General features: G+C 41.7%; 1 protein-coding gene across 3 annotated transcripts in view; it reads right to left on the reverse strand.

The window, feature by feature from the left end:
- Positions 1-540: 540 nt before the first annotated feature.
- The window catches only part of KLHDC1 (kelch domain containing 1), a 58641-nt gene continuing 33142 nt past the window's right edge, over positions 541-26039 (reverse strand). For 2 of the 3 annotated variants that reach the window (XM_054027971.1, XM_054027969.1), the window contains exons 8-13: positions 24185-24243; positions 12179-12291; positions 8838-8910; positions 4919-5003; positions 3365-3417; positions 541-3029 (exon numbers count right to left, since the gene is read on the reverse strand). In XM_054027971.1, coding sequence (XP_053883946.1) covers positions 2855-3029; positions 3365-3417; positions 4919-5003; positions 8838-8910; positions 12179-12291; positions 24185-24243 — 558 coding nt within the window. In that variant the 3' untranslated portion in view covers positions 541-2854. The remainder of the gene's footprint in view (positions 3030-3364; positions 3418-4918; positions 5004-8837; positions 8911-12178; positions 12292-24184; positions 24244-26039) is intronic. The other variant, XM_054027972.1, reaches the window with a different exon arrangement.

Genomic DNA, 26039 nt, shown 5'->3' on the forward strand with positions numbered 1-26039 from the left:
GTGTGTCTGTCTGCCCTCCCTCCTTTCCTGCTGCCTTGTAGAGTGTTGTGAGAGTTAACCCTTGAGGGCTCAGTCAATTGCTAGTTCATTTAGCAGTAAGGCATTCCCTGGGAAATATCCCACCCTCTGACTCCTCCACCTCAACCAAGCTTCACAATCATCATTGTGTACCAGAACTAAATTGTTTGTTTTGTCTGGTGAAAAAAATTTCCCTGGAACCTAACCCCCTCATTTACATTAATTCTTTTGGGGAAATTGGATTTGCTTAACATCGTTTTGCTTAAAGTCACATTTTTCAGGAACAGAACTACAACATTAAGTGAGGAGTTCCTGTACTGGTACAACTAATTCAAAATATGGGACACACTGATGTCAATGGGAGTGTAAGGATCCTTTTGTCCTAAAATATTATGCTTTTAGAAATTAAATATTACAGATAGTACTTTAGTGTGGCACAGTCACATATTTTAATGGAAACATGTTACTTACGATAGAATTGTAAAATATTTTGCAGTCTCTGATCATAACGGACTTACAATGTAGTCTGTCAAAAACACACATTTTTATTCTAATTTATAACAGTAAACAAAGAAGTAACTGCAGATATTCTGAAACATTCATGAAAACATAACATGGTGCTAAAGGCACTTTTGATAATATCTATAACTGAATCTGAACACAGTCTCCATACAAAAAAATTGCTGGTATTTTACCTCTTTTTTTTATACTAACTTCTTTACATAAGAACATTTACCCAAGTGTAATAATAACAAAATTGCTTGTATTAAGATAATTAACACAAATTTTCCAGTGCTGCATACAGTCTGAAATTAATCATTTTGACTTCTCATAGAGCTAAATGTTCCCCAGGAACATTCCTATAAAGTGCACTTGCTGTTCTGTTGAATGTCCCACGTACATCTAACATTCCACTGATTTTAAATGTTGACAGCAGCATATGTGCAGTGGCAAAACTATAGCAAACAGATTAAGGATTACATATTGCCACAAAACGTTTTGATTCTATTTCCTCTGTAAGTCAATGGACAAAATTCTCCTCTTACATCTGTACAGTAGGAATAGTACTTCAGTATTCCTCTATGCATGTAGATCTCTCAGTGATGTCATTGTGAATTCTGTACATACGGGGAAGCAGAACACCAGACTTGAGTACTATCATGTGGATCTGAGGGGGAATTGTCCCTAGTATCATTAATATAGATACTCATGGAAAAAGCTGTCTTTTAAGGATTTATAATGAATTCCAAAATGATATTATCTATCCTTAACCCTAACGCCTATCTGAGAAAAGTATAATTACATATGTGAAAAAACAATTTTAAAAGGACTTTCAACACTTCTGAACTCAGTCATAAAAGCTGGAGGATGGAGGTGGAGCCTGGAGGTGATATCTTCAAATTTGATCAGATCAATTCAAATGATGGTCTAAAGAGCTCTTATAGGCCCTGATCCTTCAAAGACTAATATATGTGCATAACTTTAAGCATTTGAGTAATCCCACTGAACTCAATGGGACTATTCATGTGCTTGAAGTCAAGCATGCATATAAGTCTTTGCAAGATGAGGGTCATAACAAATTCTAAGTAATTAATATACGCATTGTGGTAGGATGTATTTGAAACTGCCCCTTGTTCTGCAGAATAAGAGCTGCAAATCCAGCTATATGTTAAGAAGTGGAAGGAGTGGATGCTTTACCTAAGAAAATTTTACAGTCTTTGGGGCCAGTGTAATCATTTGAACCATTTCCTTTTTGTGTGGGGGAATCCCTTTTAACATAAAGGCCACATACCTGGACAATTTACATTTCCACTTCTTCACAATTTTTTTGCTAATATCAAATGTCTCCTTAGTTGAACAAAATAGGAAAATATGGCTCAACTGTGATACTCAGTCATAATATATTTTCTTCTAAGATATACATTCACTACAAAATCTCCTTTCCTAATTACATAGGATTTTGTAATCAGATGGTAAAAACTAATCCGAATAGGTCTACATTCAAATATACTGTTTACATAAAAATTTAATGACTGGGTCCCAACTAATACCTGAAACAGATAGGAAAATAGTAATTCTATATAAGCTTTTTACAATAAATAAACAAAATATTTTGAACCAAAATTAAATATAAACTTTACACATTCAAAATAAAAAATATATATAAAATCTATTTTGAAAAAATGTCATTGATTAGAGAATTACAGTAAAACAATGTTATGAACTGCATTTGAATTTTCACATACAAAATTATTTAGCTTAATATCTTTTTTTTTTTTTTTTTACTTTTAAAGTTCCACAGTTAGCCAGTGTGTTGATTTTTCTGCTTTTGTGTAAGATGGTTACCTCCCAGTATCAATAATCAAACTTTCATATGCTACTGTTAAATAAAATAGATCAAACAAAAGGATTTGCAATTATAATCATATTATCAAGAGTTAAATTAACAGGGATACTGTGTCAAACTCATTTTGTCTTCATCAGCAAGTGCTGATGTGACAAAACTGGAAATAAGATTATAGATCAGAAAGAGAAATTTTTATGCATCTGAAAAAGTTCTGTGTCTTCTGTTACTTTCCAAAAGAGTACTTTTTATGAAGTCGCTTACCTCGACCATAAGAGCAGAAGTTAATTTCTGCAACCTCAAGTGGTGTTATTACAACATAGAATATTTAGTTTTCACTCTTTTCAATACCTCAGGAAACAAAAAGGTTTTTTTTTGTAGAAACTCAGCCTACCAAATACCTCATGTGTACTGCTAGTAAACAATTGCTAACAAAAATCTTTGCTGTACACTATAAATACATATAGTGGTCAATATCTTTTTTGTCCTTGTTCAGGTGACATTTATTTGCTCTTGTCTTTCAATTTCAGCTTTTTTCTCTTGCCGATGGTTAGCTGCAGCCCAGAAGGTTATTTTTTTCAACACTTGTGGCAAAATTTTGGATGGTAACCAGGATATTTGATTCTTTAAAAGGCTGGCATTTTTACCAATGCAGTCAAGACACAATCTAAAAAGAATGTCAGAATTAACTAAGGTCTTATAACCAAAAGATAAAACACATGAAACAGCAAACAAACTTTTACAAAAAATGTTAAATTAAAAATATATATAATTTATGTATAGTCCAGTCCATAATAATACCAATGCTTTAAAACTGTTTTGAAACATATTTACACAGCATATTTACATCATTAACTAGATTAATAATTTTGTTTCTTACCTACTGATCCAGGTAAGAATAGTTCAAAGTGCCTTATGTTAAAAAACACTCTTCAGTTATAAAAAGTAGTACCGTAATTATCTGTGCTAGACTCTTTGTGGCACTATATAATCTAAACTCACCTGAGAAGTGAGTAAGGTTGAGTTTGAAAAATCAATAAATCACTGCAGTGACCCTAATGAAGAAGAACAGCAACAATCAGGAGGATGATCTAGATTAACTGTTAATTTAAAAGTTATCCCAGGAATACCTTTATATTTGTTTCAACAGGATGATATAAAATGTATTACCATAAATATAATTAAAGTCTATGAATATTTAGATTAACAATTATCTTATAAAGATTACAAATAGCGAAATGAATACTTCTGAGCCCCCACCTACATGCCTACAGAGGCAGGACTTTGGGGACACGTCTTCTTCAACCTCCCCTCTCAGCAACATTGAAGAGCCACATCTTTACAGCATCAAGTGCCCCTGAGAACTGTCTTGTGGGGCTGGAAGGTGAATTTTTGAATTGGAAAGATGTGGGAAAGTGGTAAGAAGGGATTTAGGTAATGGGCAGACCCTAGTGGCATCTTCACAGCCCTGGACAACAGTGATGGCAGAATATATGTTGTACTGTGGGTCAATGGAGTATGTGCCATTTGGCACCTTCAGGGACCCACCTCTGGTCTCTGCACAACAGAAGAGCTTTGATGGCCTTCCAGCCCGATGTGAGGTAGGACTTCTAAGGGGAGAGAAACTGCGCGGAACTCAGAGCTACAGAAGCCCCTATATAGCAGCATAGGGAGTGGGTGCTCTGTAGCAGATGCTTTAGTGTCAGTTCCTGCAGGAGTGGCTGAAGCAGGCTCAGCAGAGTTGTTCCATGCATCTGGAGGGTTGGGGTAAGGAGTGTGCCTCTCTGGCTTTTCCCCTGCACATCTACAAAGCACCCAGTCCCACTAATTGTGCCAGGTGCTATGCTCTGGTTATAGGCATTAAGGCACAAAAATTAACACACTATATAGTAATACCAAACAATCCACAAATGATGATGAATTGTAGTTCTTGTAGGAACCAAAACTTTATAGTGTAAATCAAAATTGCTCCACTGAAGAGAGGAGTCACAAGAATGATTAAACGATTAGAAAACATGCTTTATAATGACAGACTTAAGGAGCTCAATCTATTTAGTTTATCAAAGAGAAGGTTAAGGGGTGACTTGATTATAGTCCAAATAAATATTTGTAGGTACTTACAAAAGGGCTCTTTAATCTAGCAGAAAAAGGTAAAACAGGAGGCAATGGCTCAAAGTCTAAGGCATATACTTTTAATGGTACGAGTAATTAACCATTGGAATAATTTACCAAGGGTTGTGGTGGATTCTCCATCCCTTACAATTTTTAAAATCAAGATTTTTCTAAAAGATCTGCTCTATGAATTATTTTGCTCTATGAATTATTTTGGGGAAGTTATGGCCTGTGCTGTACAGGGGGTCAGCCTAGATGATCACAATGAACCCTTTTGGTCACGGAATCTAGGAATCTAAGTCAAAGACATTATACTGATTTATACCAGCTGAACAGTTGGCCTTGAATGTCCTGATCTTCATGCATTTAAATTCTCAGCAATAATGCTGAATTAATGTTTTTTTAATTAAATTATACTAAGACTTCATTATTAAATTTACTGACTGTGTCCAAGAAATGCAAGTCATCTTTGCTCCCACCAAAGATCATCACTTCTCCTTCTGTGCCAAGACAGGCTGTGTGCCACAACCTACAAACAAAGTTATAAATAAAATGAATAGCTTAATAATAAATAAATAATAATAATATAATGGTTTATTTGCATATTATCAGATAAACAAATCTAAATTAGCTAATTTTAAATGTTTTAATATAGGATTCAGGGAAGCAGAACCTTTACCTGAATGACTATAACCTCATCCACATCACATGATTTCCCCCTCATTTCTCATATCTCAAAAGATTCATTTGAAAAGAAAATTGAATAATGACATGATAACTTTGGTTAAATGGAGCAGTCAGTTTTATAAATGCTATGAATCCATTACTTACGAACAGACAAATTGAATTCTTGCTGGTCTTACACTACTTACCAAGAGGAATTTTATTAAACTCTTATTGTATAAAAAATATTTCAGGAGGCTTCAACACTCAGGAACCATGCCTGAAAGATCACATTATTCACTTCGATACTTGTATGAGAGGATTAAAAAGTAACGGAAAGCAATATGAGTAGCCATTTTATTTTAAGAGAACTTACAGACCGACATATTAATGTGGCTGTCTGGCTGATCTGTAGTATAGTTTTTTTATTTTATATATATATATATATATAAATTTATATATATATATATATACACACACACACACACACACACACATACATATATATATATTGGCTTACCTATCATTATTTTACACAGAACACTACAATGGAAAACTCACAAGTATCTTGGTAAATGTTTACATATAATAAGTATTTTATTTTTATATCAGTTTTCCACTTTTATTTTTTAATTAACAAGTACTAGCAAATTGGGATTGTGAGCTCTTTTGTGTTGACTCTTATTCCTGAATTTTAGGATTGAGTCTTAGAACACAGGTTCTTCTCTGTCAGTTCCCATCCATCCTTTTTCTGCCTCATTCTTATAAACTTATTATTTTATCAACGATTCATATAAGTAAGTTTTCACTGTACTGCATTTAATTATTGTTATTATTATTTATTAGAATTAACTGACCGAATTCTGCACTGTCTTGTGCCAAGTATAACCCCACTCAGGTAAACAGGATAGCATTGGGTGTAAGTCAACGTAGAATTTGGCCCCTTCTGTTATGTTTTAACTACTAAAAAGTATGCATAAATGGAATTTTCATGCAAAACTAAATTCACTCACATTTTCTTACGTCATTCATTTCAGCAATTATTCACTGTTCTCCTTACACTAAACTATCCCACCTTTTCTCTTCCTCATACCTGTAGATAGATCTGTCTCTGTCCTATCTGCATTAGGAAAACTCTGGCCTGGACTTGATCATCGAAGAACACTGGAAAGCCTTTCCTGCCTTGACTTTCTTGACATTCTAGCTTGAAACCTGATGCTTTTTTCTATAGACTGATAGAGTTTATGTCCTCTCACAGCTGCTCTAACTTATCACCTAAACATTCTAATAAAGCATGTTATTTACATAGTACATAAGCTGAATTAATGTAGCCTTTTTACACAGACTCTCTACCTAGAATTATAGCGATGACATAGTTTATCCTTTAGTTAAACACTGGGAGTTTATAACAAACAAAAAATTCATGCTGGAAAGAAACTTGGCATGCAAAGTCTTAGCCTAGGTGCAATTAAAAACCAAAAAACAAAAACAAAACACTTTTCCGAGCAAGACACACAAAGTTAATTCAATACTGTAAGTCTATAATCAGACAGTTTATTATGCATAATTAGAAACAGAAAAACACTCTCTTACATAAATGATTTTGGGGGATTGTCATAAATAAAAAAGTTTTGTAGAAAACTCAAGAAAATACATTAATGCACTTATGCATGTGATATAAACTATATATTTATATAGGGATATATACATGTATACATTTTTTTGCCAACACATTTTAAACACACTGTATGGTTGCCAACCTCCAGGATTGGCCTGGAGTCACCTGGAAACGGCATCCATCTCCCGATGACTATTGAAAGCAATAAAGGAGATTTTAACAGGATATTTTAAGAAAATGACATTATGTCATGTTGTGAAAAAAAATCTTCTGGAATAGCTTCAGTCAGAGTTGGCAACCCTAATTTTAAGACCCTGTTCTCAAATTCATCCCACTGCAGAAGGCCTGCATAAAGCCACCTGTGTTTTGAAGGCCCTGAAATAACCCTATGCATATATGAGGAGATAGGGCACAGATACAGTAATAAAAATGTGCTCTGAACCAATTCCAAAAAGGACAGCATATAAGGGGGTTTCCAGAGTGGGCCAGATTAGAGGCCAGTAGATCTGTGTTTATATGGCCTGATGCAAAGCCCATTGAAGTCAACAGAAAAACTTCCTTTGATTTCAACAAGTTCTGCATCAGGCCCATATAGATCTACTGGCCAAGAACCTGTGCACAGGGGCCACAGATACTATTCTAACCTACAGTCTGGAACGGTGACTGAGCTGTAGCCCTTTGGCCTGCCCATCTGTTCTCACACTGGACACTCATCCACAGCTTGATTACTCTATGGGAGGCAGTGTGGCCCAGCAGTTACTTTATTTGAGGTAATGTAGAGAGGGGACTGTACTGGTAGTCAGAGGACAACTGTTTTAATTCTGACTCTGCTACTGACTTGTTATGTTACCCAGGACAAGTCACTCCATCTCTCTGTGCCTCAGTTTCCTCATCAGTAAAACATGGATAATGATACTCACCTTCTTGCCTAAAGCACTTTGAGATCTATAGATGGAAAGTGATGTCGAAAGCTAAGTATGATTATTAATACTTGTGCTTTAAGGTGCTTTCCTAAATTTCAACCAGATCTGGTGTAACAATCCTATTATAATTAAACTAAATACAGCAGATATAGTGCGGTGGTAAATAATTCAGGAAGAAACTTGGAAACACCCCGGTGAACATATAAAGTCCTTTTAAAAACTGGCTATGTACCACCTGCAGTAATTAAATGTACCTAGGTATTTACAGTATTTTGGATTCTAAATATAGGGAATGCTGCTAATGTTGATAAAAAGTGTACCCTGATGCAGTAAGTGCCCATTTTCAATGGCACTATCTGTATAACGTCCATGTTCAGAACATGAGACTTACTTCCTTCAGTCAGACACAGAAAGAATCACACATTTCCTTTGCTCTTAGTTCCATAAAATTAAATTATATTTTTGTTCTACACAAGCTCTGAAAAAAAATATACTTGTGCAAATCTAAAATATGTAGACACTGGATGTTTGAAGTGGGCCCTTTTTGGTCAGTAATTAAGTCTACTAAAAAAATTATAGTCTTTCAAAATACTGCAATTTAAACCCAATCACTGTTGTTTTGTATTAAATTAATTTATACAAAACAGTAAGTGTCATTAGCTATTTCTGTTCAGGAGAAAAACAGAAAGAACTATTATTTATACGTCCTTTGAATCCTAAAAGAGTGCAACATCATTTCCCTGGTTCTGTCTTTTCTAAAAATAATGAACTTTCATGGTTCCTGTAGTTGTATATTATTAAATACTTCTAATGTTAATTAGTAAAGGTGTTGCACATTTTACTTTTACATATTTCTTATATCTACTTATTTGGAAGTAAAACATCAAGTGAATTTAGTCTGCACCCCTTTCATTACAAACACCCTTTCAGTGCCAGCAAGCATTTTAAATAATAAATCTTGAAAATAAAAAAGACTATGCCTAATCATGAAAAAGAATAAAACTACTTATATAAAGCAAACTGTTCAATTATGTTGAGCTCATTTTGTAAGATATTTTAATACATTATTTTAAAGGCAAGTGTTCTGATTTAATGTCTTACTTAATCATATTTCAAAATATTCAAAAATGTCAGCAAATACGGTCTTATTTTTTTATACCTAGGCCTACTCTTAGGTAAGTGGGTAAGTTGTTGCCATCCATTTGTTGTGACACTATGAATCCAACCATCACCTGCAAATAAGGAAAATATGTATCTTAGAATTCTTTCTTGGTGAATAAGATACTACCTTTTGTTTTGTACAAAGTGCTCTACAGTCTAAAATGTCTAACATAAAAAGAATGGCTACCATGTTAATGAATTAACTACTATAATTTCAGAGTCTTCATGACTTAACTTGTGAGTTCTTTTTTGTCACAAAAGAAAAAGTTAACTACACTGAAATCTGGAGTTAAAAACACAATATGAAATATACAAGTCAAATCAGAGACTATTTTGAAATGACAGGTCTATATTCATCAGAATGAAGACTGCTGTGTCCCAGGGACTCTACAAATCTTAAAGTATTCCCACAATATTCCCTCACTTTCTTTATCTCATTTTCTTTCTTTTTTTCTCTTCCTCCTTCTTTCAAGTCTCCTTTTTGCTTGATCTCCAAGGTGCCAGACAATGAAGAAGGAATTAAGGACTTTATTTTGCACAGTAGAAATTTTCATGCAGCAACAGCAAAAGTAACACTGACTACAACCATGATTTCCATAATTAAATATATAAATGATCTTACACCTTAATACAAATAAAATTCCTTAATTTGCAAAGACAGTAGTAATTTTTTGATTATTTGATTAATGCAAAATAGATGTTAAGTGACAGACTTTTAAAAAATGGTTGCTAAAAAGTGATTACATGGACAATCACTCATATCTGTAAAAGACAGAAGACGCAATCTTACAGTCCAAATCATTATCCAGGCAAAACTCTTAAAATGAATGGGAGTGTTGTCTGAATAAAAGAGTGCAGTGTCAGATCCAGAATTTGTCTGTGCAAATCATAGAATCGTAAGACTGGAAGGGACCTCAAGAGGTCATCTAGTCCAATCCCCTTTAATCATGGCAGGACTAAGTACTATCTAGAGCAGGGGTGGGAAAACTTTTTGAGCCGAGGGCCACATCTGGGTGGGGAAACCGTATGCAGGGCTGGGGCAGGGGGTTGGGGTGTGGGGGGAGTATGGGGTGTGAGAGGGGGTGTGGTGTGCAGGAAGGGGCTCAGGGCAAGGGATTGGGGCAGAGGAGGGGTGCGGAATGTATGAGGGGGCTCAGGGCAGGGGGTTGGGGTGTAGGAGGGATGCAGAGTGCAGGAGGGGGCTCAGAGCAGGGGTGCAGGAGGGGTGCAGACTGCAGGAGGGGGCTCAGAGCAGGGGGTTGGAGTACAGGGTGTATGAGGGGGCTCAGGGCAGGGAGTTGGGGTGCAGGAGGGATGCAAGGTGCAGGCAGGGGGCTTAGAGCAGGGAGTTGGGGGGCGGGGTGCAGGAGCGGTTCGGGCTCTGGCCCGGTGCCGCTTATCTAAAGCGGCTCCGGGGTGGCAGTGGCACGCACCGGGGCCAGGGCAGGCTCCCTGCATGCCCCGGCCCCGCGCCACTCCAGGAAGCGCTGCGGACCCTGTGGGAGGGAGGGCGGAGGGCTCTGCGTGCGTACCCTTGCCACGCCTCCAGGTACCTCCCCTGAAGCTCCCATTAGCCGCGGTTCCCCGTTCCCGGCCAATGGGAGCTGTGGGTGGCGGCCTGGAGGCAAAGGCAACGCACAGAGCCCTCTGCCCCCACACCCGGGGGCCGCAGGGACATGGTGCCGGCTGCTTCTGAGAGTGGCAATCCCACGGGCCGGATCCAAAGCCCTGGGGGCCAGATCCAGCCCGCGGGCCGTAGTTTGCCCACCCCGATCTAGAATCTAGACCATCCCTGACAGGTGTTTGTCCAACCTGCTCTTAAAAATCTCCGATGATGGAGAATCCACAACCTCCCTAGGCAATTTATTCCAGTGCTTAACTAGCCTGACAGTTAGGAAGTTTTTCCTAATATCCAACCTAAACCATCCTTGCTGCAATTTAAGCCCATTGCTTCTTGTCCTATCCTCAGAGGTTAACAAGAACAATGTTTCTCCCTCCTTGTAACAACCGTTTATGTACGTGAAAACTGTTATGTCCCCTCTTAGTCTTCTCTTCTCCAGACTAAGCAAACCCATTTTTTTCAATCTTCCCTCATATGTCATGTTTTCTAGACTTTTAATCATTTTTGTTGCTCTTCTCTGGACTTTCTCCAATTTGTCCACATCTTTCCTGAAATGTAGCGCCCAGAACTGGACACAATACTCCAGTTCAGGCCTAATCAGTGCCAAGTAGAGCAGAAGAATTACTTCTTGCGTCTTGCTTACAACACTCCTGCTAATACATCCCAGAATGATGTTCGCTTTTTTTTGCAACCGTGTTACACTGTTGACTCATATTTCACTTGTGAACCACTATGACCCCCAGATCTCTTTCCACAGTACCCCTTCCTAGGCACAGTCATTTCCCATTTTGTATGTGTGCAACTGATTGTTCCTCCTTATGTGGAGTACTTTGCATTTGTCCTTCTTGAATCTCATCCTATTTACTTCAGACCATTTCTCCACTTTGTCCAGATCATTTTGAATTTTAATCCTATCCTCCAAAGCACTTGCAACGCTTCCCAGCTTGGTATCATCTACAAACTTCATGTGTACTCTCTATGCTATTATCTAAATCATTGATGAAGATAGTGAATAGAACTGGACCCAGTACTGATCCCTGCGGGACATTTGATATGCCCTTCCATTTGCATAAGTAAATCAAGTAATCAGCCATTTAACTATGTATTTTGTATAGGTGTACATTATATGTGCACACACATTAAATACATTCAGATGATGGGTCAAGGCACCTTTGAAAATCTGGCCCTGAATATTTGTGAAACCTGAAACTCCACCATTACCACCAACTGTGCATTTTATCAGTTATACAGGCTACCTTTATTAGAAAAAGAGCTTTGTTGCAGGTTCTTTCACTTTTTACTTGAAGGTTTTGTAGATCAGATTGGAGCAGAATGTGATTAATGTTATGTTTATTCACATATTGTGTTGGAATTATATTTTGTTACTAGTTTTGCACTGGTGCAATTTTATTGTCTTGATGGAGTTATTCCTGATTTAGACTGGCATGAGTGAGACTCTAGCTCTTATTTTATCAGATGGTAAGCTGTTTGGTGAAGAGACGATTTGTTCAACACATACACTCATTGTACTGTGCTATGTCCATCAACAGTGCTATATAAAACAACAATAATAAAAAGTGTCTGAATAAATATTCACATACAGTGAGAGTCATATAACAAGATCTGGACCAAACATCTTCATGATGAAGTTGAATGTATATAACATCATGGTTAGCACTAAAATGTACGATGGACTCTGTATCTTTTGAATTACTTACTTAGAGGAACATTATCTGAACTCAGTCCACCAAATAGGAAAAGTTTATCATCTGCTATAGGAGTCAAAGTGTGCCATGATCGATCTTTTGGTTTCTCTCCACTAATATGAATTCTTGGTAAAACAAAAAATAAGAAGAGAACAAGTTAAGAAGAATGCTTAAACTGAACTGGACTCGCAGCTCATCATTTTCTAGAATAAGAAGGGGATCTGTCCTGATTAAACAGGCTACAGTGTAATCAGAGCAAACCTCAGCTGCACTCAATAACACAGGTGTTCAAAACTGAAACAAGAAATTTCTTATAACAACTGCTCTTTGAAAGTAGCCCTTATGATAATGATCTTACACTTATATAGCATGTTTTCATCCCCCAAGATATTTTACAAATCTTAAACTTATGTACGAAACACAGGGACAGCTTTTTTAAACCACTGAAGTGATTATTTAACACGCAAGAACAACTTTAGGATGGGAAGTGAAGAATAATGCGTCCAATTGAAACTGAATAGAGTATTTAAGTAGATAGATTGCAGTTGCTCAAGCTAAAATGTAACCAGAATATGAGAAAAGAAATAGATCTTTAATGACTACAAATGGCTGGGAGCTTGGCTTTACTTCTTATCCTCAAGATACCACACTTCCAAGATAACACAGAAACAGTGCTCTCTAACAGAATGGCGGGACACAGGTGCATACAGACTTTGGGTGAAGAGTGCCACCTTCTGAGCCACTTTACACATCATCTGAGCCCTTTTATCTATTTCCTGCCTCAGCTAGGTGCTTCTGGGGACTCTCCCAAGAACTTGATGCTTAGTTTGTGAGACTTGAGAGAATCACAGAACAAGATCTGTGATACTTATTGAAAAAAACCCAGTTACTTACTTTATATTAACCGTGTTCTTCAACATGTTGTCCATGTAGATCTGATTCTAGATGTGCATATGCCTCATGCATGTGAGATAGGAATCGCTGAATAGCAGTGTCTGTTGTGCTGTGCATATCCTCATACTTCCTCACCCTAGGGCATAAATGGCAGAGTGGCCGCAACTATCCCTCAGTTTCCTCACTAAAAAAAAGTGGGGATGGAGGGCAGGTCGTGCGATCCCCCAGATGACAACATTTCAGAGAAGAAACGGTTATTTACTGGAACTGTGGTTCTTCAATTTGTGATGCAGACATGTATTCCACTTAGATGTGTGCACACCCAGCACACCAGAGCTGGAGAAATTTGCCTAACAGTATCCATAGAGAGGTGGCACTCATGCCTGGTGGCCATAGCCCCTCATCTAGCTACATGAGGTGCTGCTTCTCCAACCCTCCCTCAGTTCCTTCGCACTGAACACCCAGGAACGAGACTCTGATGCAGAGGGGACGGAGGGTGGGGTCGTGGAATACTCGTCTGCATCACATCTCGAAGAACCAGTTAAAGTAAATAACCATTTCTTCTTTGAGTAGATTCAGATGTGTATTCTATTTAGGTGACTCACAAGCAGTAACTCCCCCAGGACACAGGGCTCGGCGCCTACTTAAACAAGGACTGCAGGACCACTCCATCAAAGGGTGCATCCACCCTGGAATATGCAGTTATGGCATAATGGTTTGTGAATGTATGTATCAATGACTACGTAGCAGCCCTGCAAATGTCCAATATGGAAATGTCACTGAGGAATGCTATGGACGTTGCTTGCACCCTCATACAAAGAGCTCGCACTCACTGAGGGAGATTAGCCAGAGCTAGTTCATATGCAGTCTTGATGCAGGATGTTATCCATTTGGAGACTGTCTGTGAAAAGCCTGTTTTTGACCCTTCATGCAATCTGCATATGACACAAACAAACGAGGCAAAGCATAAAACAGTTTAGTCCTGTCCAGACATCGCCTGACTTCTAAGGTACAGAGACCTCTGGAGATGAATGCGGCTTAGGAAAGAACACAGGTACCACCTGGTTCAAATGAAACTGAGAAACCACTTGAGACAAAAATTTTGGATGCGGTTGTAAGGTCACTTTGTCTCTGGAGAATTGTGTATAAGGAGGCTCTGCCATCAGAGCCTGCAACTCACACGCTCTCCTTGCGGAATGCAGTTTTCTGACACAAAAGCGGAAAGGGACAAATGCCAGGGGCTTGAATGGAGGTTCCATTAAGACCATTAGGACTGAGTTAAAGCCCCACACAGGAACAAGCTCTCAGTCTGGGGGATGTAGATGAAGGAGCCCTTTTAAGAATCTTGCTACCATGGCACTGGAGAAGATTGATCTTCCTGGAATGGGGAGATGAAGTGCCGATAATGCTGCCAAATACACTTCCAGTGAACTAAACACAAGCACCAACACCTGAAGGTGCAGCAGGTACTCCAAAATGTCCTGGATAGAGACCAGTGTTGGTTGGATTCCATGGGCTAATGACCACACCGAAAATCACTTTCATTGAGTTGAATAGGGACATCCTGGTGGAGGGTTTTCTATTGTTAAGGAGGACTTGTTGGACAGTCACTGAACACAGTTCTTCCTCCTCATTCAGCCATGCAGCAGCCATACTGTGAGATACAAGGAGTGAGTGCAAGGATCCAAGGATGACCTGAGGGATGATTGGGACCAGCGGATAGGCATAGAGGAGAGCTCACTGCCAGCTGAGGTGGAAAGCCTTGGATAGGGAGCCTGGACTGACGCTCCCTCGACAGCAGAACAGACGACATTTCCTGTTGTCCCTTGTAGCAAACAGGTCGATCGTTGGGATGCCCCAAGCTGTGAAAGTGACCCAGAGGACACTTGTCTTCAGGGACCATTTGTGACTCAGGGAAAAATACCCACTAAGATGGGCCATGAGATGATTATGAACCTTGGATAAGTGAATAGCTATCAGAGTAATGGTTTCCTCAATGCAGAACTGCCAAAGCCTGATTGTTTCTAGGCAGAGCAATCTGGAGTGTGCTTCCCTTTGTTCGTTCACATAATACATCACGGTGGTATTGTTGGTAAGTATGTGAACCACTGAGTCTCTGATATGGTCCTGAAAAGTGTGGCATTCATTGTAGATGGCCTGAAGCTCCAGCATATTGATATGGAGTAAGGCCTCCTGCTCCTAACACAGTCCCTACACTTTCAGTGACCCCAAGTGTGCACCCCATCCCATCAGGGAGGCATCAGTAACAATTGACCTGGTTGGGGAGGACGAGACAAAGGAAACATGTTGCCAAATGTTCTCTGGATGCATTCACCGCTGCAAGGAGTTCAGAGGAGACAGATGAACCAGTCTGTCTAGAGGGTGAAGAGTAGGATGGTAAATCATCTTGAGCCACATTTGAAGGGGAGAGAAGGCACAACCTTGCAAACTGCACCACCTGCATGCAAGTGGACATGTGGCCCAAGAGCCTCAGACACATCTGAACTGCCATGGAAAGCTGAGACTGCAGACTGAGGCAATAGTCTGAAAATGGTCAGTCAGCAGAAATGCTTTCAATGTTGTGGAATCTAACAGGGTCCGACTGAACTCAATTTTTTGAGTGGGAGCCAAGGTTGACTTCCCAGTGTTTAGGCTGAGACCCGGGTGCTTGAGCAAAAGCAGCATGGTGCCAACGTGAGTAAGAACTTTCTCTCTAGATCTGCACTTCAGCTGCAGGCAGTACCGAAGCCAGTGTGCTCCACAGGGCTGTAGTCACTTCAAGGAGCACATCACTGATAGGGAGGGTGACTCTCCCAGGGGCAGATGGCTGCAGGATATCCACTAATTTGTGCAAGAGAACACCACTGGGATACTGATGGAAGCAAGCTACACACTGCAGAAGCTCTTAGTACATCTTAAATTTCTCTGTTACTGAAGGGAAGGATGAGTCAGGCAGCGCAGAACTGTCTGGAGACAAAGACGAGGCCCTTAACTGAGCGAAAGGAAGATACTGTTCCAGTGTGGACAGAAGGACCGCCGGTGCCTGTGGTCACCACTGCAGACCTGGTTGGCAATCTCACCTTCGAGCGAGATGAAGAGTGGGAGCTTCGTGACTGAGGAGCATCCGACAGATTCTATGGAGGCCTGACATGGATTAGGCATTGGTGACCAGTAGGCACCGGGTCAGGGGCCTCCATCCTGACCAGGAGATGAGCGCCAATCTTGGTAATGGTCCACCAGTGGTCCCTGATGCTGATCAAGCATTTGAGAGTGGGAGGATAACAACCCCAACTCAGATGCTGAGGAATTTCGGGATGCAGGAGATAAAGACAGAGCGAGACCAGAGGGAGGGAGTAACTGGTCTGACTCTTTCTTTGCCCAGAACGAGGCAGGAAGCGGTGCTGCCAAGGGAAGCTTTACCGTTGGTACCAAGTATGCTAATGCCGGAAGCAGTGTCAGTCCCAAAGTCAACAGCAGTACCAGAGCGTCTGGCTATACCGATGTTAAGGGCACAGAAAGCTGCCACCGAAGCATTTGCGGTGCCAATGAGATTCCCAATACAGAGGTCCCTTGTACTGATCCTGATCCTGTCCCTGCTTCCTGTGGAAGGCGAACATTGGGGTGCAATGCCAACAGACCCAAGGCTTCAGCAGCTCATTCAATCAACAGGACAGACAGAGAAGGTCTGTATGGCGTTTCTAACCTCTGCACTTGGTGCGGGGGAAGGATTAGACAAACCGGTGCCATCGCATGCGCTGGCACCAACTCCCTGCCAATCCACGCTTTTTCTGGAGGAGGTGGAAGAGTCACACTGAGATTTGGCCAACCTTGCTCGGAGACTTTTTGGGACGTTAGGGAGGTTGCTTGGACCTCTCCCTCCCCCTTTCCCTCTCTTCTCAGAAACTGGAACCGCTCTCTCTCTCTCCTCATCCTCTCCTCTCCCTGTGGAGAAACCAAGAAGGGACAGAGTTGGACCCTTGGGCAGTGTTCCCTCTAATTTTTTAAGTGCATGTGTGGAATGAATTTTGTTATGTGCACCAATATAGAAGTGATGTGTGGCAGGGGTTTGGCCAAGGGGTTCGGAGAGTGGGAGGGGGCTCAGGGGTCGGGCAGAGGGTTGGGGAGCGGGCTATGGGCTGGGGGTGTGGCCTCTGGGGTGGGGATGAGGAGTTCAGGGTGCGGGAGGGGGCTCTGGACTGGGTCAGGGGGTTGGAGTGCGGGCTCTGGGTTGGGGCCGGGGATGAGGAGTTTGGGGTGCAAGCTGCCCCAGGGCCGGGGCCAGAGGACTCCCCGCAGCCTGCTCCCTGCCAGCAGCATGGAGCTCCGGGGGAAGGGCCCCTGGCCTCTCCCCACCAGCAGCCCGGAGCTCTGGGAGAGGGGCCTCTCCCCTCTCTCCCTCCCCGCTGGCAGCACAGAGCTCTGGGGGAGGGGCCCGCAGCAGCCCTGCAAGCCCCAACTTGCTCCTCTCCCCAGGCCCCGCCCATGCCCTACCTCTCTCCTCTCCTGGCCCCTGTGGCTGCGTGGCCCTTTATAGCCTGCTGCGCGGCCCTTACAGCCTGCTTCACAGCTGCGCAGCTTAGAGGGATCTTAGTCCCTGGGCCCCACCCTCATTGCGTCCTTGAGCCCCATCCCCCAAAGAGGAAGAAGGGGAGGATTGGCCCTAGGAAAGCTGCCCTCCTATGAAGTTTAGGGCTTGGTCAGTCCAAGGCCTGGACGTCCTTTCCAGGATGATCCTCCTTCTCTTCTACCTCTTCTGTCGCATTCCCTCTCTCCACCTCCACTGCTGCCTTCATTTGCGCCTCTGGCTTCTCCTTCCCCACAGACTGCGCAGTGAGGGTCTAACACACGGCAAGCCGTGGCAACCGTCAGTGAGGTCTGGGGCGCTGGATTCACTGCCCAAGCTGCATGTTGAGCTCCACCTATCCTGTGTAGACCCTGCTGGTGCACTCTACATATTTAGCGTCATAGTTCAGGGCAACTGCACCTGTATTCCCCTTCTATGGTCCCCTGAAGGCACCCATTCTAGGCTCCTGGCTCCTCAGCCATCACTTCTCTTGGACAGACACCTGCACCTCTCTCCCTCCCGACCAGGGTTTTTCTAGGCTGCACAGTTCCCTGGGTACATTGTGATAGCCCCAGCAAGCCAGATTGACCAACCAGGCCAGTCTGTGCTTTATTTTCTAGATTTAAGCCTGAATCTAGGAGAATTGCTAGCAGTTATAAGTTACCAAACAGCTCTTTATAAACCAGCACGTTATTCTTAAAGTGAAAGCATTACAGAGAAACCATATTAAAGCAATAAAAGAACCTACAAACATGCTAAAAAGCTTACCAGAGATCACCCCCAACTCCAACAAGAGCTCTTGTAGGAGTCTGTCCTTCAAACTCCACAAAGGGGTTTCCCTGTGGTTACAAGTTCATAACAGCCTTAGCTCAGAACAAGCATCCCCATGAATAGCTTTGGGCCTTTGGTCTTCAGATTCCGGGAACAGATAATTAGTAGACAGTGGTCCTCCCCTCTGGGAGTAGCTTCAAAACGCTGAGATTCTGCATAACCAGAGGAAGGAAATTTGCATTCACCTCCCCCTAGAAATGTTATATACATTATTGTGAGCTGGGATTGTATGTAAGATATTCATTTAATACAGTGGACCCCTCAAAGCTACTTAAACTTAATTCAATAAGGTCTCTAATGGATATGGCAGGAATTGCCTTATCTGTCACACCTACAGTGCATTAACATAGTCCATCAGGGTCCACATGGGATAGTCAGAACGCAATATGCAGCCTGTGGTCTGGACAGTGAATCCACCAGCACCCCAACACATTCAAAATCGCCAGAGCTTGCCTCACATCAGAACCTCACTGTTTACTCTGTGCATAAGCCATAGAGATGTTGGAGAAAAATGCTCCCTGTGGCCGAGGCGCTATTTGCTGTGTTTGTCGGAACTGAGTGGTTGAGAGTGACAAACAGATGATATTTGTGTGTATGTGTATAATGTGTGTGCTTGCAAAATAGTAGATTTAAGCCTGAATTAGTAATTTTGTAATTACATATAAAAATCAGGAGGATTATGGAAAATTAGGAAGGGTTGGCATCTCAGATATTGGCACGATACTATTCAGGGTTGATGACAGATTGTCTACTTACAAAGTCTGCTAAATCATTGTTGGCTCCTGTGAGATGGAGATTTATTGGGGTTATCCCATGTTTTTTACACCGTGTCCACAACTTGATTCTGTCCTGGCAAAGGGGTGGTGAGTGGGCACCTACTTGCTTATTTACATAAAACATTTCAGATGTGTTGTCCGTGAGATCCTGCATAGCAGAATTCTTTAAAACAGGTAGAAATGCTATGCAAATTAATCTGATTGCTTGTAATTCTAGAATATTTATGTGTAGGATCATGTTCTTTTGAACCCAAATTCCTTGTATTTGGAGATGGTCCAGGGATATGCCCCAACCTGTTCCTGATGGATCTGTATCAGTGTCTTTTAAGGAGGTTGTGTAGAGAAGGGGACCCCATTCTGAGCTTTCTTGGGTCGGACCAACAATTCAATGACAGAATGTGAGTGGAAATCACAATGTGCATGCTCATTTGATGATCCAAAGAGTGAAACACGAACCTTAGCCAATCTTGTATTGCATGTAGATTAAGTTTGGCTACCGGTGTCACATACATGCATACTGACATGTGATTTAGGAGTCTGAGGCAGGTTCTTATTGTGGTTGGTGGATTCATTTTGATGCTGGTGGTCATCTAGTGAGGGTGAAATCTGTACTCAGAAAGGTATGTGTAACAAGGCAGGTCCTCCTGGAGTGTCCCCTCTGGCTAGAGGTGCCACAGCCTCAGTGCTCCAACATACAGGTCTTCATAAACTCCATCTTCAGGGTTTTGTTCAATAATGCCTTTTCTATGGGCTAATTTATTAACATAAATGCTTCAAAATAACCCCCCAACGTATAGTCCATCATCATAATATAAAAGCCAATCTCTTCTTCAGTCTCCCTTTTTTAATCAGATTGCTGGGTACCAAAATTTCTTCCAGGTGTACCCTAGCCAAACTCGAAGCCCAAATGAAAAGTGCAAAATAAACAGAGTCTGCCTGCCTTGCGTTTAGCAAAAATGCAAAAGTAACCAAGGTCTGCCCACACTGGGCTTATGTTCTTAGTCCTTCCTGGGTTCTCCTACAGATCAAAATTATTCTCTTGGACTTCCTTCTCCCTGAAGGAGACAAGCTCAAAGATGTCAGCTGGCAAACTTCCCTCCATTGCTGTCCTGGTTCTGAGCTTTCTCGACTCTTAAGCTCTTAGGTTATCCTGGGTTCTTCCCAGCTCTCTGTTACTTGTCTGGAACACCAGCCCATATGATTGTTTACCTGGATATTCCTTCCTCGTTGGTTCAAAAGAGGACAGTGGGCAAACTTCCTCTGCTGCTGTCCTGGCTCTGTGCTTTTACCAACTCTCTTCCTGCAACAACTCTCCACTATTGCTCTCTGGAAGAATTCCAGCAGCTTGCTCTCTCTTGGGACCTTCCACTAAATCCAAACTGCCCCTTCTTGTCTCCCCCTTCCCGATTGCTGCCTGACCTTTTATATATGACTGGTGTCTTCTCTTCAGTCCCATTAGAAGGCAATTTACCAGGCACAGGTGGATGGGCCTGCTGCCTCTTAAAGGGGCCAGTCCCCCTATGACAGTATGTTTTTGTCAATATGGAGTTGATTAAGGCTTCTGTAAACTCTATTGTCTATAATGGGTTGAGGGAGGATTTTTTGTAATTCATCACGAGGTCCAGCTATCTGAAGAAGTGAAAGACATAGTTCAGGGCTGTGACAACTTCCTGATGAGACTTGCCTTTGATCAGCCAATTGTCTAGATATGGATAGATGTGAATGGCATGTCTCCTCAGATGGGCCACCACAACAGCTAGGCATTTTGTGAAGACTCTTGGTGTTGTGGACAGGCTGAATAGTACAATCTTATATTGGTAATAACTGGGCTCTACTGTATATCAAAGATAATTCCTGTGGGCTGGATGGATTGCAGTATGGAAGTACATGTCTTGAAGATCAAGAGCCACAAACCAGTCTTCAGCCTGAAGAGAAGGGATGATGGAGAATGTTACCATTCTGAATCTTAGACGGTGTATATATTTGTTCACTCTTCTCAGATCTAGGATAGGATGAAGACCCCCTTTTTTCTTTGGAAGTTAAGTATTGCATGCCAGCTAATAGGGGCACTGCCTAGTTGTGACTTAGAAGTGACTGATCCCATTTTAGATGTTAATACCCTTTTTTCAAAGTCTGAAATGTCTCTCACTGAGATCTCAAGAAGCTACAACTTTAACCAAATGTCCTTGGATTTCCTTGTTCTGGTAAAAAAAAGAATGGCAAACTGAACAGTGGTCTGGCACCCGGTTCTTGTTAAGACAAAAAGGTAGTGGTTTTGGCTGACTGTAAGAGGAATAACAAGGAGTCTGGTGGCACCTTAAAGACTAACAGATTTATTTGGGCACAAACCTTCATGGGTAAAAACCTCACTTCTTCAGATGCATAGAGTGAAAGTTACAGATGCAGGCATTATATACGGACACATGGAGAGCAGGGAGTTACTTCCCAAGTGGAGAACCCGTGTTGACAGGGCCAATTCAATCAGGGTGGATGTAGTCCACTCCCAATAATAGATGAGGAGGTGTCAATTCCAGGAGAGGAAAAGCTGCTTCTGTAATGAGCCAGCCACTCCCAGTCCCTATTCAAGCCCAGATTAATGGTGTTAAATTTGCAAATGAATTTTAGTTCTGCTGTTTCTCTTTGAAGTCTGTTTCTGAAGTTTTTTTGTTCAATGATAGTGACTTTTAAATCTGTAATAGAATGACCAGGGAGACTGAAGTGTTCACTTACTCGCTTTTGTATGTTACCATTCCTGATGTCCGATTTGTGTCCATTTATTCTTTTGCGGAGGGACTGTCCGGTTTGGCCACTGTACATGGCAGAGAGGCATTGCTGGCACATGATGGCATATATAACATTAGTAGATGTGCAGGTGAATGAGCCCTTGATGGTGTGGCTGATGTGGTTGAGTCCTCTGATGGTGTCGCCAGAGTAGATATGGGGACAGAGTAGGCAACGAGGTTTACTACAGGGATTGGTTCCTGGGTTGGTGTTTCTGTGGTGTGGTGTGTAGTTGCTGGTGAGTATTTGCTTCGGGTTGGGGGGCTGTCTGTAAGCGAGGATTGGCCTGCCTCCCAAGGTCTGTGAGAGTGAGGGATCATTTTCCAGGATAGGTTGTAGATCATGGATAATGCACGGGAGAGATTTTAGCTGGTGGCTGTATGTGATGGCCAGTAGTGTTCTGTTATTGTCCTTGTTGGGCCTGTCCTGTAGTAGGTGATTTCTGGGTACCCGTCTTGTTCTGTCAATCTGTTTCCTCACTTCCCCAGGTGGGTATTGTAGTTTTAAGAATGCGTGATAAAGATCTTGTAGGTGTTTGTCTCTGTCTGAGGGGTTGGAGCAAATTCGGTTGTATCTTAGGGCTTGGCTGTAGACAATGGATCATGTGATGTGTCTTGGATGGAAGCTGGAGGCATGTAGGTACGTATAGCGGTCAGTAGGTTTCCGGTATAGGGTGGTGTTTATGTGGCCATCATTTATTTGCACTGTAGTGTCCAGGAAGTGGATCTCTTGTGTGGACTGGTCCAGGCTGAGGTTGATGGTGGGGTGGAAATTGTTGAAGTCCAGGTAGAATTCTTCAAGGGCCTCCTTTCTGTGGGTCCATAAGATGATGTCATCAATGCAGCGCAAGTAGAGGAGGGGCACTAGGGGACGAGAGCTGAGGAAGCATTGTTCTAAGTCAGTCATAAAAATGTTGGCATACTGTGGAGCCATGTGGGTACCCATAGCAGTGCCACTGACTTGAAGGTATAAGTTGTCCCCAAATCTGAAGTGGTTGTGGGTGAGGACAAAGTCACAAAGCTCAGCCACCAGGCATGCTGTGGCCTCATCAGGGATACTGTTCCTGACAGCTTGTAGTCCAAGGAATGAGTCCATCACAAGAAGCCCAAAGGCTTAGAATCTGCCACTGTAGGTTACAATAGTGATGCAAAGCACCAGAGAAAAATCAAATATTTAAAAAAAAAATTAAAGAAAAAAGATGATTTGACTGGGAAATTAACCCTAACTGACTAATTAGATGACAAATATCGAAGGAGAAGAAATTTCCACTAAGTGGTAGCAGCAGACACTGGTTGTTTTGTCTCGCTGCAATGGACAACAAGGAACTGAGGGGGTGATCATAGCCGCTCTGCATTGGATGATGGTGAGGGGTGCAAGACCATGCAGGTGCAGGAGTGGCCCAAAGGACACTGTTGTTCAAAGATTCTGATCTTGTGCAAAAGACACGTGCACTTAGAGTGGGATCCACATGGACACACACTCGAAGACACTATATTCCCCTGCCTTGCATGAAATGACAGTTAGGCAACATAGGGAAGAACAGACACAATGGCCATCAAACGTCAGTTCCTATTTGTCTAAAACAGCTACATGAAAATCAATATCTAAACAGTGACTCCTCTTATCTAGTGGGTGCTATCATAAATGCTCCCTACCAAGCGTAATAATAGGAAGCAAAAAAATAATTTGACAAACTTTATCAAAAAGGAAATATTTATGAAAGATTCTTCCCTTGTAAATTCTCCTCCTTGGGGGTTTTCTTAAATGTTTGTCTTGATATACATTAAAACCTTTCCCAAATCTAGACTATAAAGAAGAGTCTTATCTACATAACATAAGACCTATAGAGACTGTAATGTTAAAAAGACATATGAAAGTAAAATTTCAGTATAATCTGTGGTAATTTGCCCATATCTGAAAATGAGGCAACTAAATCACTAAAAGCTATGCTGAAAATTTGCCTGATAGCATCAGTGGTCCTTGGAGCACAACAGAGAACAGTTTAGTAACCACTACAAATCAAATTAAATTGAAATAATAATGTAACAGCTGTTGAAATAGTTCAAAACCTCCCATTCTCTTCCCAGAAAAGCTACTATAATAGCATTACAACCTACTGTTAAATAGTTCCAATCTGTTATTTATAACTAAGTGGCACATGGCCAAACTTACCTTCCAGACCAAATCCAAGTGTCTAAATTCAGACAGTGCAAATCACTCATTCTAGTTTGCTAAAACAAAACAAAACAACAAACAAAAAACTGCTCAAAAACAGGTGTTTTAAATTAGGCATATGATAAAGTAGAGATCTTCCTAGATAGAATGTTACTTAAATACATAGTATGAAAAGAAATTTGTACCCATGTAGCTCAGCACAACAGTCTGAAAATTCCCCAGATCAAAAAAGAGGGTTACTCACCCTGTGCAGTAACTGAGGTTCTTTGAGATGTGTGTCCCTGTCGGTGCTCCACTTTATGTGAGTCTGCTTCTCTGCGCCTGTGATTGGAGATTTTCAGTAGCAGTGCCCATTTGGACCACACATGCGCTTCCCCATCTCGCGCTGCTTTTGGAGATTATATAGCACTCTGCAGCCAAACCACCTTCAGTTTCTTCTCTACCGCATAGTCCATGTCTGAACTCCGAAGTAACGGGGAGGAGGGTGAACAGTGGAACACGCATAGGGAGACACATCTTGAAGAACTCAGTTACTGCACAGGGTGAATACCCCTTTCTTCTTCAAGTAGTGTCCCATATGGGTGCTCCACTTTAGGTGACTGGAAAGCTGTGCCCCTCATTGGAAGGATGGGGCTTTGGAGTTGGATTCGTGAGCAATGATAAGACAGTCAGTCATAAGAGAGCATCCGATGTCGAGTCCTGCACAATTGCATAGTGCTCTGTGAATGTATGGGCTGATGCCCAGGTGGCTGCTTTACAAATTTCTGTAATTGGCACATTGTTCAGGAAGGCTATAAAGGTGGAAATCGATCTCGTGGAGTGTGTTCGAGTTCCTGGGCAGGGGGAGGGTTTACAAATCATATTGACTATAGCAGAGATGAATGCAACTGGAAATCCATTTTGAAAGCCTTTGTTTAGATATAGCTGAATCTTTTGATCTTTCAGTAACAGAAAGGAATAATTTTGGCATATAAGTCTAACATGTGGAGCATGGACTCCTTTTTATTCCCATGTGGTTTGGGGAAGAATGATGGGAGGTAAATAGCCTGATTCAAGTGGAATGAGGAAGGTATTTTAGGTAGGAACTTTGCATGTGATCATAATATATCTTTATCTTTGAAGAAAATTGTATATAGCGGGTACATCATGAAAGCCACTATTTCCCCCACTCTTCAAGTGGATGTGACAGCTATGAGAAAGGTTATCTTCATAGATAGATGTATGAGTGAGCAGGTTGCCATGGGCTCAAACAGTAAGGCATCATAGCACCAGATTAAGGTCCCAAGGTGGAGTGGGATCTTGTCAAGGGTAGAGGTTCCAAACACTTGTAAGGAACCGTTTTGTTACAGGCTGGGTAAATTCTGAATGTCCGCTAATCTTGCGGTGGAAAGCCATAACAGCAGTGAGATGAACTCTAATTGAACTTGAGGATAGTCCTGATTTTTTTAGTTCTAGGATATAGTTAGGGCCCTACCAAATTTACGGCCCTGAAAAATGTGTCATGGACTGTGAAATCTGGTCTTTTGTGTGCTTTTACCCTATACTATACAGATTTCACGAGGAGACCAGTGTTTCTCAAATTGGGGGTCCTGACCCAAAAGGGAATTACAAGGGGGTTGCAAGGTTATTTTAGGGAGATCGCAGTATTGCCACCCTTACTTCTGCGCTGACTTCAGAGCTGGGTAGCCAGAGAGCAGTGGCTGTTGACGGGCACCCAGCTCTGAAGGCAGCGCCCCACCAGCAGCAGTGCAGAAGGGTGGCAATTCCATACCATGCCACCCTTACTTCTGCACTGCTGCTGGTGGTGGCTCTGCCTTTAGAGCTGGAATCCCAGCCAGCAGCTGCCGCTCTT

This window comes from Malaclemys terrapin, chromosome 4 (genome assembly GCF_027887155.1).
Source record: "Malaclemys terrapin pileata isolate rMalTer1 chromosome 4, rMalTer1.hap1, whole genome shotgun sequence".
Lineage (NCBI taxonomy): Eukaryota > Metazoa > Chordata > Testudines > Emydidae > Malaclemys > Malaclemys terrapin.